Source organism: Oreochromis aureus, linkage group 3, assembly GCF_013358895.1.
Source record: "Oreochromis aureus strain Israel breed Guangdong linkage group 3, ZZ_aureus, whole genome shotgun sequence".
NCBI classification, from domain to species: domain Eukaryota; kingdom Metazoa; phylum Chordata; class Actinopteri; order Cichliformes; family Cichlidae; genus Oreochromis; species Oreochromis aureus.
This window is the reverse complement of record NC_052944.1, coordinates 80,521,683-80,539,248: the sequence shown is the minus strand read 5'-3', so window position 1 is coordinate 80,539,248 and position 17,566 is coordinate 80,521,683. Positions and strand designations below refer to the sequence as shown.

The 17,566-nt window shown below is 39.7% G+C and overlaps 2 protein-coding genes across 2 annotated transcripts in view; one reads left to right on the top strand and one right to left on the bottom strand.

The window, feature by feature from the left end:
• The first annotated feature begins 401 nt into the window (after positions 1 to 401).
• On the top strand, positions 402 to 2,426 carry uba52 (ubiquitin A-52 residue ribosomal protein fusion product 1). Its single transcript, XM_031731652.2, has 5 exons — positions 402 to 541; positions 969 to 1,080; positions 1,478 to 1,564; positions 1,862 to 1,964; positions 2,271 to 2,426. Exons 2-5 carry the CDS (start codon positions 978 to 980, stop codon positions 2,362 to 2,364), a joined length of 387 nt encoding a protein of 128 aa, XP_031587512.1. The 5' UTR covers positions 402 to 541; positions 969 to 977; the 3' UTR covers positions 2,365 to 2,426.
• A 471-nt stretch (positions 2,427 to 2,897) lies between these two features.
• The window catches only part of homer3b (homer scaffold protein 3b), a 49,897-nt gene continuing 35,228 nt past the window's right edge, over positions 2,898 to 17,566 (bottom strand). The window contains exons 6-10 of the mRNA XM_031731664.2: positions 17,046 to 17,182; positions 14,228 to 14,384; positions 9,989 to 10,099; positions 8,991 to 9,071; positions 2,898 to 7,549 (exon numbers count right to left, since the gene is read on the bottom strand). Of these exons, the coding sequence (XP_031587524.1) occupies positions 7,364 to 7,549; positions 8,991 to 9,071; positions 9,989 to 10,099; positions 14,228 to 14,384; positions 17,046 to 17,182 (672 nt within the window). The 3' untranslated portion in view covers positions 2,898 to 7,363. The remainder of the gene's footprint in view (positions 7,550 to 8,990; positions 9,072 to 9,988; positions 10,100 to 14,227; positions 14,385 to 17,045; positions 17,183 to 17,566) is intronic.

Here is a 17,566-nt window from a genome sequence, read left to right as displayed (position 1 = left end):
ACAGAATATATTTAAAAAGCTTTGATAAGACACAAAATTCAAGCTAGATATGGAAATGCATACATATGAAACAGCAGCCTCTTTTTTTCATTCATACGGGTTGTCGGTGATCGCAGTCACTTCCAGTTCTTCAACAGCAGGTGTCCGTCAAAGTTCATTTTTGACCAGTCTGAATCTTCACAGGCTCATATAATTCACAATGAGAGTTGACAATCTGGCAAACTTTATATTCGCTTATTTTATGGCGTTATTATTTAATTAACTGAATTCTATGAAGTGTCAGAGCGAATTGCACTGCTCGCTCGAGTTGTCTGTTTATAAGCCTCCGTGGTGTGCAGATCTGATTATTACAGCGCTCGTCGGGGCTAAATGAAAGGGGAAATATCTAAGAATTTTTCATAATGAAAAAATAAAGTTTTTAAAATGTAAACACTTTTAATGTAACACATTTTATTCGCAAAGAGACAGCAAATCAGGAAGTGACGTATTTCAGCGTCAGCCTCTTCCGCTCTCTTTTCGTTGAGGCTCAGCTAGCGGCCGGGTGGGTACACGTTTTGTTCAGCAGTATTTGTCGTTTTTAAGATTATAATAAATGTTTGAATTTGACTAAAACAATATCGTTTTCATCGTTTAATGACAGCGTGTCTATTTGATGTAGTCTTACATTAGTTTCAACGAATAAAATTGACATAATTGTGATTAAATTCCGTCCTAACGGTAAGCATGTGGCAAGGCCTGCAACGAGCCTCTTCTGCTAACGCTTGCTAATGTAATGCTATCTTACTAAAAGCGTCGATAGTCGGCAAAATGATGAAAAAAGTTTCTTTGTTAGGATAAAAATTGCGGAAGTTTTTATGATCTAGCTTTATTATTCACCTCGCAGGCGATTCGGTTTTTACTGTGGTCAGTCAACGAGCTAACTAGCTACACGGCTAAAATTAAAGCTAACGTCATTTTTCTGTGAACAGCCTGCAAACATGCAGATCTTCGTGAAGACATTGACGGGGAAGACCATCACCCTTGAGGTTGAGCCCAGTGACACTATTGAAAATGTCAAGGCAAAGATCCAGGACAAGGAAGGTGAGCTAACACGTCTAATGTGACGTTTGTGACTTCTTGAAAAATAGTTGGGTGCTCAAGATGTAAGTGGTCTACGCCTTAAATAAAAGGGAAAATTGGAGTAAGCCAGACTCTACGTTTTAATACATGAAACTGCGTACTGGGAGATATTTCGTGTCCAGAACTCTAGTGGCTGTGGTTTTGGATTACAAACGTGGGTTTTTTGCCTTTTGAGACTATTATTACTGGCTTCAGGTAAAAGTTGAAACAGATTTGCATTCAAAACCACACATTAGACCACAAAGGTGACACAGATGGACACGTTTGGAGCAAACGGTGAAGTGATTTAGCTTTATATTCTGTTGTAGTTATTGTTTGTGATAAAGTGCAGATTGGTTGACAAGTGTTGTGTTTACAGGAATTCCCCCTGATCAGCAGCGTCTGATCTTTGCTGGCAAACAGCTGGAGGATGGCCGCACACTGTCCGACTACAACATCCAGAAAGGTAATGGCTGTGTTGTTTCTGGAATTTGCAGTAGCACACAGTAGACAAGCTCCCTATTATAAAAGCATTCTGAAAAAGTACTCATTAAATTTGTTTTGTATCACAAATGCGCTTTGTTTGCAACAGTTGCCAGTAGTTTGTATTTAACGCCATGGTATGGTGTCATTATTTCTTTGTTAAATGATTTTTATTGGTTGATTTTTAAATAACCAAGGTGTGCGTCAGTTTTCCTGGTAGAGCAGGTTTTCTATTTGAATATAAATTTGACATTAACATGATGTCTTTACTGTTCATCAGAGTCTACTCTCCATCTGGTTCTGCGTCTGCGTGGTGGCATCATTGAGCCCTCACTCAGGCAACTGGCCCAGAAATACAACTGCGACAAGATGATCTGCCGCAAGTAAGTCCAGTCCTAAGTATGAAAATCTGATTATCTTCAGGCCTGCTCTTATTTCTGCTGATATACATTTTAAATATATAATTCAGTGTTGGTAGGGGACCTTATAAACTACATTCGGAGGTCTTTGTATGTATTTGAATTGAGAAATAATCAGGTAGATAGAATTACTTTGGTTTGGTTGCACAGTGCTTTAGTGTCACCTGAAATGGCAATTGGGAACAGCTGACCTTAGTTTTTGGCTGTAGTGGGTTTTCTCGGGGTCTCGGAATGGTTTTTAAATTGGTACGCTGACCTTTTGTTTTTCAGGTGCTATGCCCGTCTGCACCCCCGTGCTGTCAACTGCCGCAAGAAGAAGTGCGGACACACCAACAACCTTCGTCCCAAGAAGAAGCTGAAGTAAACATTTACAACTAAATTGGCACTCTGTGCTATTTTGTGTTAAAATAAATGTAGAAAAAAAACTGCTGCTTGTCTGATTTGTTATTTAATGAAAATGTAAGAGGTGTGTGTTTGTTAAATTCACCCAAGAAAAGTGACCATAAGGCTGTGTTGGCTAAATTAACTGCAGCAAGGTGAAGCTGGCTATTGTGATTTAACAAGAGTTCCCAAGTAAGTCCTGGGATACTCATGAAACCTCCTTTATGGATCTGGTTTAGGATTAAATTTAAGCTGTATTCCAAAACTAGATGTTAATTTTGTGTAGTTTACAACAAAACCACATGTCACGTGTCAATTGACAGCTATGTTCGGCAATAAAATACGCAGCTGGTATAGTGATTTAGAAGCTAGTGTGCAGGTTTTACCTGGCTGATGATTAAAAACAAGTTTTCCCACTGGTTACTTAACCCAAGCAACATGGAGGGAATAGTGGACTTTAACTATTTCATAAATACAAAAAGTGGAAATCTGAGGATTAACAATAGGTTTTCAGGGTTTTTTTTTTTTTTTTTTTTTTTTTTTTTTAAAATCACACAAGAACCACAGCAGTGACTTTGCATGACAGTTTTAATGTTTAAAACATTTATATACAAATCCCATACAAGCACCTGCTCTCCTCAGATTCAGTTTTTGTACCTTCCTTGTACTTCACAACACTTCAATGAGACTAACCTGAACTAAACTATTCTGAGGTATTTAGTCATACTGAAAGGTTAAATGTCTCAGATAGCAATGAATGATGGGTAAAAGCTGATATGAGATGAAGATCGGCGGCACTCATAAATTGGCTGTTTGTCGATTCCAGTTGTGGCTTCTGTTGGACATCTTTGGTACTGCGTTCTCTCAGAGCGGGCAACAGACGGTTTTTAAAAAGTTCTTAGTCCACGGTATTTTTGGAGCAATCCACACTCAAGTTCAAAAATATATCCTTCAAACATCTGATCTGCATTTCACAAAATGTATTGTGAGACTTTACAATAAGGGGTATCAAAGTGTATTATTTACTCTTCAGGACAGGCATATTTGAACAGAACCATAAAGTGCAGTAGTAAAACGTGGTTTATCATTGCAGCCACAGATGATGATAATAAAACACCAAATCTCTAAAAGGAGACAGAAGTGCAATTTAACTCAACAGGTCCTGAAATATGAGGTGGGTTGCTCCTTTGATGTGATGTAGCTACACAATAATACTGCACATTAGTCAGTTTTAAGATCACTGATTATATTTTGTTTCATAATCACGTGTTGTGAAATGCTTATCCTTATTCTAAAAGGAAAATATTTACTCTTGCAGCACACAAGAAATACTCCTAATGCATTGACGCAGTGTTATTGTGCAGCACTCAAACACAGGAATAAGGCTGTTTGAAGCAAAGTTTCTGATGTCATTCATGTGGAGCTTATTGAGAGGAGCCGCTAGCCTGTTTTCTTCATGCTTACTAAAGGCTGGTAGCAAATTCGCATAATCTAGTGGAGCGATGACAAAAAATGCAAACATAAGACTTTGTAGAGGACTCATTATCTACAAAGTGCTTGTATCAACTATTAACAGGCAATTAAGCTAGAATTTTTTTATTGCTAATTTGTTAATTGTTGCATGTAGCAGCTGATGTTAGAAACCCCCAGACCTTTTGTAACTTGTCAAAGTGATGAAATATCAGTCTTTATACCAAGTGTTAATGTGATAATAGCAATATAATGCAGAAATGTGGCATTATTAACATATCTAGTGCATTCAGAAGTAGAACTGCTGCTGCAATTCTTTTGATTATCTGCACTAAAACCTAAGAGAATCCTAAATCAGTATATCATATACACGGTCAGCTGAACATGCTATAACACTAACAAGGAAAGTAAGAGGGGGTAATAACGGGATGCTATTACATTATATTATAGTTTATTACATTAACACATTTCACAATTTGACATGTTACGATTCTGGCAGTCACTGCATCACCAGCTGCAAAGACCTGCACCTTATTTGTACCTAGACTATTACTGTCATACGAAGAAATCAATAACTCATTACAGGGCAAGAAGCAAAGATCGATAGATATTGTGCATCAGAAATTCTCATACAGCGCTGACAGACAAGTCAATTAAGTACCAATTTACTAAAATTTCTGCAGTTGTGCTTTTAACTGGAGCGGTCCGAGGTTACACGCACACATCATCGCAGGTTTCACTATTTATGTGAGGACACTCGTTCTCCCTAACCTTACTGTTATTCCAATATTAACATAAAAACAAAGCCTTAAGGGACATTTCACCTCAAAATAAGATACATCTATAGTTTTATTTATCCATCTAAATCTATTTGACCTCAGCTGTAGACATATCTACTTTCTCATCTTACTATAATACACAGATTTTATCATAATATGCAAAATTTGTTTCCTCCAGCTCTTTGTACACGACCAGTACTTGAGTAACTAAAGTTGGCACACAGGTACATCCTAGGAAGGTTCTTATCCATATCACATGACAGCCACCTAGTAATGGGTTAAAACAACCTGTTTCGGGTTTTCTTTTAGCATTTGACACCTTAAAAAAAAACATCAAATCTTATTATTTCATAACAATAGCATCTAATTTATATCCAAAAAGTTTCAATTGTTTATGATATAGTATAGGTTACCTGGCAATCACCTAGCGACAGGCATTTAAACTGACCTGATTTTAGCCTTTACACCCTGTAACACAGCAAACAATCCTACAGCACAGGCATGTGCTAGTTAATATAATAGAACTAAAAGGCAGTTTTACCTTGTGAGCAGATTGATGTAGGATTTACATTCTGTCTACTTAACCAAGCCTATCAGCTGTATCACTGGGTCTACCTGTAATGAGAAGTTTCTACTCACAACAGCGTGACAGCATGTAAACGTTAACAGCAGCCTCCTCAGCTCTATTGTAAACTTGACTAGCTGCAATCTTCGTTTGGTTGGCGAGTGCACAGAAAGAAACTAACTCCTACAGAAACCTGCTCACACAAAAGTAACAGGGTCAAAAGTTCTGCTATTTCTTTGATTTTAAATGCATCGTTTGTGTTTGTGGTCATTATGTTCAAGAGAACAAATAGATGTCTGAAGCAGATACTTCTAATTCTCACCCTCACCAGAGGGTGTACATTTTGGGGGTATCTGTCCCTTAAAAGTACCCTTTAAAGTTGTTAGGGTCGTTCCAAATGTCCTCACATCAATGGTTTTGAACCATTATTGGTAAACACACACACGCGCACACAGCTTCACATTTCTTGGCAGGTATGGGGCTTCTGCAGAGCTCATGCAGGGCTCTTGTAGTGATCTACTCTGCAGCTCCACTGAGCCTCTCTCTAGGGTTATTACTATTATGGTAACTGATAGTGTTAAGCAACAAGGAAAAAGTACATTAAGCAGAATTGTTGTATAACTTTGTGAACACAGACAAATGTAAACAAAATAAAACTTGGCACACACGTTGTCAAGTGCAATCTCAGTGTCCGGGTGGGAAAACATCACGTGTACAGACCACCGCTGCTGATCTTACTGTCCATAACAAACTCAGTTCCTGCAGCTTGAATTTTGCAACATTTGTGGCCGTTTTCTCCATCCTAACTGCGAGTAACTCATCGATGAACATAAATAATAGAGTAAGTGGTGAGAAAGAGCAGTCCTTATAAAACATGAACAAAAACAGTTGTACGCTGGCGATGGAGGAGACAGAATGGGAGCAGGTTGTTGCATCTCTGAGTTTGTAGATGTTCGGGCTGGTGTCAGACCACTCTAGGCTGATGACGGTGAACTGGAGCAGAGTTTACTCAGGGCCCTTGCTTCCATAGGCTCTTACACAGCTCACACCTTTAGCGGGTGCATCTCCACAGTATCAGCAGAGGATCGTTTTTAAAAGCAGACATGACAAATACGTAAATTTAAGAACTGAAAAAAGAGAAAGCGCTTCTGCCAAAACTGCACTGAAATAAGCATTTATGGAAAGCCACTTTGTTTCTATGACCCAAACATCGAGATTCATGTAAAGTTGCTTGTGTTTAATGTAGCTATAAAATATAAAAGCAGATTATATTTGATTTCACAGCTCTCCCACGGTTGATGAAACCCTTGCTCTTACAGTGCTGCAGTTTTCATGGTTCGAGGGTTTCAGACTTCCTACTTTGCAGGAAAACAGAACAGTACAAACCCTGTCAGGTAAAAATCTTCCTTCAATATGTGCCTTTGCAAAATTCTACGGTAATCAACTCAGGGTGTTTTGTACCATTAGGTTGAAATGCTTCACCTCTCCTCTTTTTTACTGAAAATCACAAGGTCAGACTTTGACAAAGGCCACTTTCAGACATGCACTTCTTTCCATTTGCCGCATCGGTTTACATCCAAATGAACACTGCGGTAACTTTTCTATGTTGCGAATGCAATCCTACTAGGGTGGACCGAGTAACATTTACACATCACTTTAGCATAGCAGAGGGAAAAAGAGGACAGGGTTCGCCAAAACGCAAGGTAATCTGAGGAATGCAGTGTGGAGGGTGATGCAGGAGGCTCAGTACAAGATCTCTTTTTACTCAGTGAGGTTTCAGCATTGGCAGAGTTTAAGTCACTAAAACTCTCCAATCCTCCATGTATTGCAAAGGTTGCATCACTTTGTGGGTACGTTTGAGGGAAGCCATAATGTAAATCTGACTCATGTCTGAATGAGGAGACAAAAAAGTCTGAAAAGTGCTCATTTTTATGGCACCAGCAACAGAAGGGCTTTTATATGAATGGTGTGAATGGCAAACAGCACAGGTGGTTTGCTCTGCACATAGCACCTTTAAGAGGTTTCCAATGCTGGACTGATGGTGAAAAACAAAGAAAGTTCAACTATAGTGTGTTTGCCTCCATGTTGCTCCGATCTCGTCTCTGCTGTTAGATCAGTTAAACTGGAGGGAACGAGACTGTGGAGATGCACCCCAGCTCCTGCTGTGGCTACTTGCTGACCAGTTTTGCCAGACTCTCTCTAAGGTTGTTCAGGTCGCCGATTTTGATGTCCAGAACGTCAATGATCTGTCGTACCTCGACCTCCGCATGCGCCTGCTCCTCCCGATTGGAGGCCAGTGTTTTTTCTGCGCTTTGAACGCGATCCTCCAGCTCCACATTTCGTCTCTCCAGATCCTGCAGACGCACAGTTATTAATTCAGGTTTTCATTTTTTACTTTTCATTTAACCCAGTAATTGCTACCAAAAGTGCATATTTTGTATTGAGAAACACATCTTTCCCACATTCTTATCCACATCTTTCCCACATTCTTATCCACAAAATGCCATAAATCTTTAATACAATGTTTCTGCAGGTATTTTGCAGGTTTCTGCAGAATATGTTGACAAGACTGACAAGTTATGTTTTGGGAAAAAACAGATCACAATTAACAGAGTAGAAAAAGTACAGGCCTTTATGCCTTTATATTGTGTTTCTATACATTTAAACTTCAGCAGACATGCTGTTTAACAGACGTACTGTAGGGAGATACTGCGGCTGCTGACTGCTATAAAATTTGCTAAAAAACTCCTCTCGGAGTAATTCAGTTTAAACTGTTTATACTCCAAATTCAAATCTGCAGTTTCCTGTTTTATGGGGTAATTCTGTATGCGAAAAAGCACCGATGAATACTTTATGGAATAAATCCAAGGACAGCAAAGGTCAAATATGAATACAGATAATTCACAACTGACACCCCCGGTAAGAATGATAGAGGACCTAATAAAAGCTATGCAATATGCATCAAGTCTCATCTCAAGCATTAAGAAGGAAATTCAGTCCAATTTGTTTTCTCCTTGGAGCCCTCAGATCACCTTTGCAGATTCTTTGCCACACTTACTCTTGTCTGAACTGTACGGTCTCTTTTATAGCTGTCCCTGATTATTCATATCCCCTGGCTTGGGTAACAGCAAAAAGACATTTATATGTAACAGATCATGAAAACTGCCAAATAAAAAGAAATCCTTTATTAGGACTAGAGTGCTTTAGGTCAGTGTCATGCACTATCCTCTAGAGGTTATGCAATAAAAGTAGAGGTGAGGTGAAACAGTGTAACTATTTTAACAGTTTATTGAAGAAACGAATCCCTTTTATGTCTGGTTGTTGTGGAAAATCACAGCTGGTCAGCTAGCGGCGACAATAATTTTCCATTTTGAAGACTTTGGCACACATTAGTCAGCCTGGTGAGCATTTTCATTGCTTATCAGGTTGACGGATGTCACACTTGCAATTTAATATAGGGATTCATTATTTTAACTATACAGTACATTAATCTGCTGATGACTTTCTAGAACGAGTGGTTACTTATTAGCCAACATACCATCAGAAAACTGAGAAATATAAAAGCATGTTCTACCGACCTAAAAAGTGACATCATCAAATGTAATCTTTTGTACAGCAAAGAGTAAAAAAGTCCTAAAATGTTCATTTTACTACAGCGCAAGGAAGAAAATCAGCAACTTCAGAACTGATAGTTGTTGAGCTATAAAAATGTGTGACATTTTCCACAAATGTGTTATTTGTGCAGCACGACAAAGTTGTCCAATTTGATGAGTCAGTCGCAAAACTGCAGCTTACCTTAAGTCTCTGCATGGCCTCCTCCCTCTCCCTTTCTAGCTCGCCAACATCTGTTTTCTTGCTCTGTAGATTGTGAATTTCCTGAAAACACAGTAACTCCAAATAATTACAACACTGTCTTTCCGATTCGTGTACATCAATGTCCCGAGGACAAGCGGCGTTCCTCGTTAATTTTACAAAGGGGGTCAGCGATAAGATTTGGGACGCCTTCATCTTCTTGGGAAGAAGGGAGGGAAACATGCCACTGTGACCTTGCATGAATCCGGCTGCCAAAAGTGGACTGTGTTTAAACGAGGGGACAGATGTGGTTATGGTAATGAAGCTGGCAGAGCGCAGCGGGCTGCTTGCAAAGGAGCATTTTGCTTTTATTTATCCAGAGGAAACGTTTCTTGGCTCAGCGTGTCCTGCGTGCATTAGCGGACATTGATTTTACCCACAGATACATGCAACGTTTGACAAGATGATGTGTGTTTTAGAAAAGTTACAGATGCCATCAGAAATCTGTCATTCAGCGCGGAACATCTACATCTGGAGTCTCAGCGTTGCTCGGTCGTGTTCTGTAAGACTGTGACATTTTATCAAAGCACTCTTCAGCGTGATCAAAGCGACAGACACGACAGAGCCTCAAAGCTGAATCCAGATCTTAGCAGACAAACAAACAAAAAAAGCCAGTGAACACATTCTTCTCTCTTTGTCTGCACGAACTCTGCAGCATTTTATCAAGTAATTACCTTTTAGACAAGTACAAGAAAATATTTCATTTAATGCGTTAAAGACGATTTCGAGAACAGATATTTAAAATGACACTTCCTCTTTCAGAGTTTTTGTGGCGTAATTGAATATCAGAAGAAGATCCAGGCTCACACATCCAAAAGACTGCTGGCAGTACATAATGTATGCTCTTGTAAATTAAGCTAGTGGTATAAACCGAGCTTCCCTTTAAAGTGGCAAATAGATTTGGACAGTGTGCATTGCTGAGAGGAAATTTGGTGTCTTGCCTGGTCTTTGGCTCGCAGCAGGGCTTCCAACTCCTCCAGTGACCGGCTCAGCTCCTCTTTACCAGGCTGTCCAGCAGCAGGACGCCCCAGCTGGGCTTCAAGCTCGGCCACCTGGAACACACACACAATGAATAACATTAAAAACAACACTATAAGATAAGAAAAGCAAGACTACCATCTAAATCCACCTTCTAAAGGCTTCCATCCAAGGTGAGTTTTGAGAGATATCACAAATCTTAAAAAGACGGGGGGCTTTTAAATGTTGGAAGAGAAATCCAGAAATAGGGAGCGGCGACTGTCACTCCATGTTTAGCTTCTCTAATGGAAAGAGAAGCATGGACGGGAACGTGAGATCATAGATTCAGGCTGTTAATGTAACTCAGGCAGAACTAGTGCGATGTGAAATATTATACTTAATATACTGTAAACAGTAATCAAGCATGTATCAAACTGTGCAAAAAGAAGTCTCATTTGTAACCAGCGTAGTTTTGAGTCTGACTGATGAAAATCGACAGCAAACCAGAAGTATGGAAGCCAGGCAATTTCAATCTCATTTCCTGAGACGGTCTGATTTAGTTTTAGCTAAATCTAATTTAATCTCGAAGCTAATCAGTCCAGTTTTCATGTTATTATGTTTTCACATAATCTTTCTCATAGACAGATATGGCAAACAAGAATCAGCCTTACAAAAAGACCTAAGAATCCAAAGTTGTATAATCCTAACGTGTGATATAATTTTCACGATGCACAGAATTAATTCATGCTATTAATGGAAACCAACACGACCACGGCCTATGCACAAAACACTTTACTGTCCATCTAACATGTGCAGAAACACAGCAAGTGAAGTGATTTTCACAGCTAATAAAAGTCCATTTAGTGAAGAGTCATACAATCATCATGCACCACACTGCTGTGCAATTTACAAATCAATCAAGGACATTTTCTTTATTCATTGCCTCTCTCTTGACTCTGCTCCCCACCACACACACGCACGCACGCACGCACGCACTTAAAATGCTTCTGTGGAAAAAAAGCTTTACTGCCAATGGGCACAGCACTGAAGCCTCTCGCCTTGGAGACTTTTTTTTTAGCTGATCGAGGGGGTTTGACCTTTTGAAAGATTTTGATGAAAGATATTTTCCCAATCTGACACACTTCCATGCGTTTAGCATATTAATGAAAAAGTCAAAGACCGTCAAGATTTGACAGACGGTTTGACGAAACAAGGACAAACTGTGCAGCATTTGAAGTCTGAACACGATGAGATTGAGAGTCTGTGATTCGGCCGTCTTTTAGGCCTTTGTAGTTTAACAGACAGACCGAGGCACAAACAGTGACAGGGTTAGGGGTCACGATAACATATTTAATTGTTATAGGAATAGCATTTGATAACGAGACACTTGAGCAATAACGAAAGGTTACCGTTTTACTCGAGATCACTTGACCATTTTAATCACTTTGAACAGCCTTTTGTATTGTATTAAATTAGACGAGTGCATCCCAATGTGGACTAAAACATGTGACTACACTGCAGCTTCTATTTGATAATTACTTAAAATGAAATGCATCACACAAAATTCTTCCAGTGAAACAATGAGCTCAGTAATTTTATTTAACATTTTGTGCAACCGTGCAAGAAAATCTCTGGTTCCAGTTGTTTAAATGTGATTGTTTCGTGGCTTTACTCTTCTATGACAATAAATGTATCTGGGGGTGACTGTTGATGGGAAATAAGAAATGGGAAGATGTCCCCTACATACTTGAGATTTTTGATAAATTGTGGCTTCAATGTGAAAGTTCTAAAATAATAGTAGTTTGTGCTTTAGAGTCCCATTTACGATGCATAATAGAGCAGAGCTCAAACAAATCTGAGAAAAAGAAATAGCGGTGGGATTCAAGCAAGCCCTTGATCTTCTACTTTCGGTTTATTTTAATGCCGGTGCTGCAGAAATGGCCGACTTTTCATTTTCTCTCCTTTAAGCGTGTCCTCTGCATTTTAACAGGTAATTTCAAAGTGGCATTTTAAAGATGCCACAGTATGCAAGTCCAGCCAAGCCAAGCTCCACAAAAACCAATGCAGACTGGGGAAGGGGGGGGGGGGACTTTGGTATAACCTGGTCTGTAAGTGACAGCCACCGTCCCCAGAGGCAGTAGCTCCATCTCTATGAACTCCACACAAATAGTGTAGCATGAGAGAAAACCTGTAAGAACTGTGATATCCGTAATATTCCCACTAAAGTTTAACTGTTGTAACTAAACAGAGACGCATCTGCTTACAACAGCAATAGAGCGCTGACATAAACTTTCTGTTAAGTGTAGTTAATTTGATTAATTGTTACATATTTATATGGTATGTGCAACTTACTCAAACTAGATTGGCAGAAGAACAAAATAGACTAAAATGGACAAATATACTATAAAAAAAGAACTATTCAAATATCCTTAAATGCCTACAAATTGCTGTCAGCCTCTCTGTGGTGGACAAACACAAACATGGCTGAAGCTGCTCAGAGTGTGACGAGGGAGGAGAAAGCCAGACATCCTCTCGCCTTCTGCTCCTGCAGTGATTTATCTTCTTCCACTAACTGGGGCACAGAGGGGGGAGGAGGTGGGCAGTATAGGGTGTCCTACCCTCACCCCCCTCCAGGAAAAAAAAAAGGGGAAAAAAAAAACAAAACCCTGCCACCCTGTTACCAAACCCTGGAGGCCTGCTCTACTTCCAGCCACCTGGTTGACTTTGCTACAGTGTGTGTGTGTGTGTGTGTGTGTGTGTGTGTGTGTGTGTGTGTGTGTGTGTGTGTGTGTGTGTGTGTGTGTGTGTGTGTGTGTTTTGAGGGGGGGAGGTGTGTAACTTTCACCTGCACTCAGAAATAGATGAATTGGAAAAAAAAAAAAAAAAAATGCAATCTGAAAAGAGCCAGTACTGTAAAGGTTATAGAGCAGACTGGTTTGCAGCAGCAGCATTTAATTCTGTCGCAATAAAGACGCGTTGTTAAGCTCGACCAAGGGCATAATTTCCTCTCCCTAAATTAAAGATGAAATGTCTGCATTCTGGCCCTGCGATTATCACGGGAGCCCATCAACAGAAAATATCTCAGGGAGGGGGGGGCCGGATGAAAAATGCATCTGCAGTTTGGAGCACGCCTTGTAGGGATTTTAATGTGATACTGACACATTTGTATAAATGAGTAAAACAAAGTTTTATAGAAGAAACCCGATAGACGCATTTGTGCTAGTTTAGGTTAACATCATACCCATAATTATAATTTCTAAACAATTATCAACAACAACAATGCACAATCGGCTGTATATCCAGTTTACAAGTCCCCCATAGTGCTTACTGTAAATCACACACTGTAGCATACAGTGCAGGAGCATAAAACAGGACACTAACTGTGTTGAAGTTTTTTGGACATTGGCTTTTCAGTCCAGCCTAAAAAAACAAGTCCGCTGTGGTCTTATTGGAAGGGCAAGAAGCCGTTCTTAAGGAAGGAAAATTGGGAGAAATGCTAAGATGCGCCAAAATACATGAACTGAACTGAAAAAAAAAAAATCAGTGGCAACAGGAGTGACAAATCCAAATGTGAAAGCTTTGGTTCAAATCATCATTAATATGTACAGAGGAGGTCAGGGGAGAGCTACAAAGAGCCCAAACACACTGCCAGTGCAGTTACACAGTCATGGATTGGCCTCCCCAGAGCCGGGATCTCAACAGTATTGAAGCAATGTGGGATCATGTTGACAGGAAACAGAACAAGAGGCAGCCAACATCCAAATAAGAGCTTTGAATGTCCTTCAAGAAGCCTGGAGAACTATTCCTGAGGACTACTTAAAGAAATGACAAGACTTCCTTAAGAAGTGCAAACTCATTAAAGTTGTGATTTACTCATTTACTATATTTCCATGTATGTTTGGACATATTTCCATGAACTGCTGCACCTACTTCCCATTTTCCTAGAGAAATATAAACAAATGAGGAGTGGCTTAAGACTTTGGTACGGCACTGTACTTTCTTTTAGATCAATAAGTCTCATTGGTCGTCTCATTACCGTCTTTCATAAAGTGACTGCAAATGAAATTCTGTATTAACAAGAGAATCAGGCCGTTTTCCCCAAAACTGCGAAAGCACCTTCAATGTCGCCTTCAAAGTATAATGCGAATTTCTTCAAACACTGACTGCAAAAGATTCAACTTAAGCCTACTGTAATAACTCCTCTGTGCACTACATAAGGTCACCTGGTCTCGGAGGCGATCGGTCTCTTCCTGGTATTCAGCCAGCTGCTTCTTCCACTGTTCCACGCTGCTGTTGGCTTCCTGCAGTGCTGCCACCAGCTTGGCATTGCTGTCTTGAAGAGTGAAGAGTTCAGCTTCCAAGTTGATCTCACACATAGACCTGAGGACAAGTTCACCACACACAGACTTCATTAATTCTCCTTGAAGAACTGTTACTCTTGCTAAATTATTCTCTTTGTTCACCTGAACCAAACCAATCGAATGAACCAATCACAGCTGTTAAATGATGCTACTTTAAACAGATAATGTTTGACACTGTTGGAACGAAATCTTGGAAAGGAGAAAGCAGAAGCTAAAGAGGTAATGGAGTGAAACATTTCTATTATCTTGCAGTAGCTGTGTGATTAAGTTTATTGACATTTAATTTAAGGAGACAGACGAGTTCTGCAAATTATGAATGTTATTGTGACTTTATTTTTAATGTCTTTTTTCGTCAGTCATGTCTTTCAAGTTCTGGACAAGTGCTACTACAGTGAGGTTTTTTATTATACCTTTGAAAAGCTCCAGCGAATATTTTTTAGGAATTAAAGTGGAACAGGAAATGCAAAAATAATTATTATGGCATGATCATTTTTCTTGGGGTTTTTTTTTTTTAAGAATCATTTTGTTCCAAACCTGCAACAGAGCAGAGCAACACTCACCTTCATCAGTGGGAAATTGTACCACAGGGTACTAAAAAAACCAAAACAACAGCGGTAATTTGTTCTGCTTTATTAAGTTGTGGGAAAGATTCAGTGTGCCGGTAAAGGTCATAATTCAGTGGGGATATTTAATAAAGCAGAGAGCTTTCAGCTGAGAAGGTCTTTAGGAAGCAGAGTCTCCACCATAACGACTAAAGCTGGCAACCATAATACCCCTCGCCATAGCAACGGGAGAGAAGGGCCTGCATTGGCTTAAAACAATCATAAAATAAAACGGTTGGAATAATGGGCTGTAAAGCAGCTGAGGAGTGCTTCACTCGTCCCAGATGGAAGGTTGAGGGATCAATAATGACCGTTGTGATGATGATGATGATAATTACGAGTTGCAAAATTTAGCACCGGTCAAGCCTGGGTGGTTTTAAGTCATGGACACACATACAGATTAAAAAGAGCACAAACATTATGGTTAGGCCTCAGGTGGTGGTGTTTAATCTGCCTTCTACAGAAGAGGCACAGACATGCACACATATCACACTGCAGACCAGGGGAGAGTCCACCTGTAGAAAAGCTCAGACCGACTCACTGCTGCTTTTCTAGGTAATTAGCTGCAATGTTTGAGCTTTTGTGTAAGGAGGGTTCATTTTCAGTCCTTGGCCATTCGCTCTTTTCAAAAAATAAATAAATAAAAGACTGCATTTCTTGATTTTTAGTTCCTAGAATAAATCAAAACTAAATATTCCAGATGTGTGGTGCCCACACCCAGAACTATATATATCTCATCACTTGATACTGTGCTAGCACTCAGTCTCATGTTTTATTTTAATATTACGTGTGCATATTGTAAATACTTTGAGGCATCTGTGATTTTGGATTACATAAATAAAAATCACATATTTGCTTGACCTGTTTGACCCATTTAACTTCTGATTGGCTAGACACACCTGATTCCAGCCACTCAGGAGCATGTAAAGCAAGGAAAGCTGGCCATAGCGGTGCTCGTTTCCCATGATGCAGCTCGATGCTACAGCACAGAAATCCCCTGAACATTAAGTGAAATATGAACTAAAAAGGCACAATTCATTCCAGTTTCCAGTGCATGTTCACTGATGATGTTAATCTGAAAAGAGAGCGTTCAGATGCAGAGTGAGCGCCACTTCTGCCTCCTGGACGAATAACGGTTTTCCTCATCTGTGGAATACATCCACGATACCATCACTACGCGCCAAAGAAGTCATGCGTTCAGTTTCTTTGAATGCGAAAAGCAGAGAAGTGTGACGTCTTAACAATGGCGTGCACTCTATAAAGGCTTTGCAATTTAATGCCTCGTAAGTCTGCCTCAGACAGGATACAGGGGACTTTTTACTATGTTTTGGGTTCTTACATATGCTAATGCAGCCAAGCTGGGGGTTAGACACTGCATTATATGAGTGGGTACACTGCTACGTGAAACAAAGGACGGAGAATCCAAGTGATGAGCTTAATCACAAGATAATCCAGTACTTCAACACGATCAAAATCTGGCAACATGTGTATGAATACATTTAGGAGGAGAAACCTGATGTTACTCGTGAATAACAGGGAGTTTCCTTATAGTTAAAGCGTTACTTTATCCATTCTTAGTACAGTATGTAAAAGGAGGGAGTGAATTTGTTTAAAATACTTTTGGATTTCCACTGAAGAAAACACTCGTATTGTGACTAAGCGATACAGAAGGTTTTCTTAAGGTAACAAGCTAAAGAGAATACTTTCTAAAAGTTTCAGTACTCCCACATGCACATCTGACAGTGATAGCCCATGGCTGTTTGACACCTATAAAATAATATAGAAGACCAGTTTATTTGCATATTTTTATATATTATACCTTCCATTTTTCCAGAAAGCCAAGGGCACACAGATTATATTAGAATCTGTATTCTCAACCAAATACAGTATTAAATAATGGTTAATTTACTGACTATTTTCTGAGTGAACGGAATGATATATTTTTGTAAAAGTTAAAAACAATGTCAGAAGAGACTGAAACATTTTCATAATGTGGGTTTCTCTCTGTCTGTATATGCATCTGTCGAGTGAGTTTTAAGCATTTTAGCGACTCGAGCAGAAACACAATCTGTCATTACCCTTCAGACAACATCTTCTTGACCCTTTCTTTCTCTGCTGTCAGCTCCACTTCAGCACTTTTGCTGCGAAACAGCTTTTCCTCCCCGGGCCCGTTGACTGTCAGCAGCGGCGGTGAATGGCGGTCCTCCGACAGCTCCTGAAGCAGACAGCACACAGACCAACGGGGATAACAATACTAACAGGATCTGAACACTGAAGAGATGACATGATGTCAAACCATCAGTTTCGTGTAGTACAAGAAAAAAGACAGAGGCTAGATAAACCAGGACCTTTCATGGAAGCGTTACTGGAAAAAAGGGATTCTTACTGGGATTGTTTGCGATTACGCCGTAAATCCTCAGGAGCTGCACTGCAGTTTTCATATCAGACAACAAGAGTGCTCAAGCAGAAAGTGCACGATTAAGTGGCAAGAGCACTTTAACAGGGTACATTTCCAGTATTCTGCATTGTTATATTGAGTGTGTGGTAGAAATGACACTGAATGCTTTGATAGGCCAGCATGCCCAAATGCAGGCCAGTA

Bases quoted from the DNA above. Each gene is read 5' to 3' on its own strand.
- uba52 (XM_031731652.2), top strand. From the start codon at position 978: ATGCAGATCTTCGTGAAGACATTGACGGGGAAGACCATCACCCTTGAG. The intron at 1,081-1,477 runs GTGAGCTAACAC...TTGTGTTTACAG, and splicing joins AAAGATCCAGGACAAGGAAG to GAATTCCCCCTGATCAGCAG. The intron at 1,565-1,861 runs GTAATGGCTGTG...ACTGTTCATCAG, and splicing joins CGACTACAACATCCAGAAAG to AGTCTACTCTCCATCTGGTT.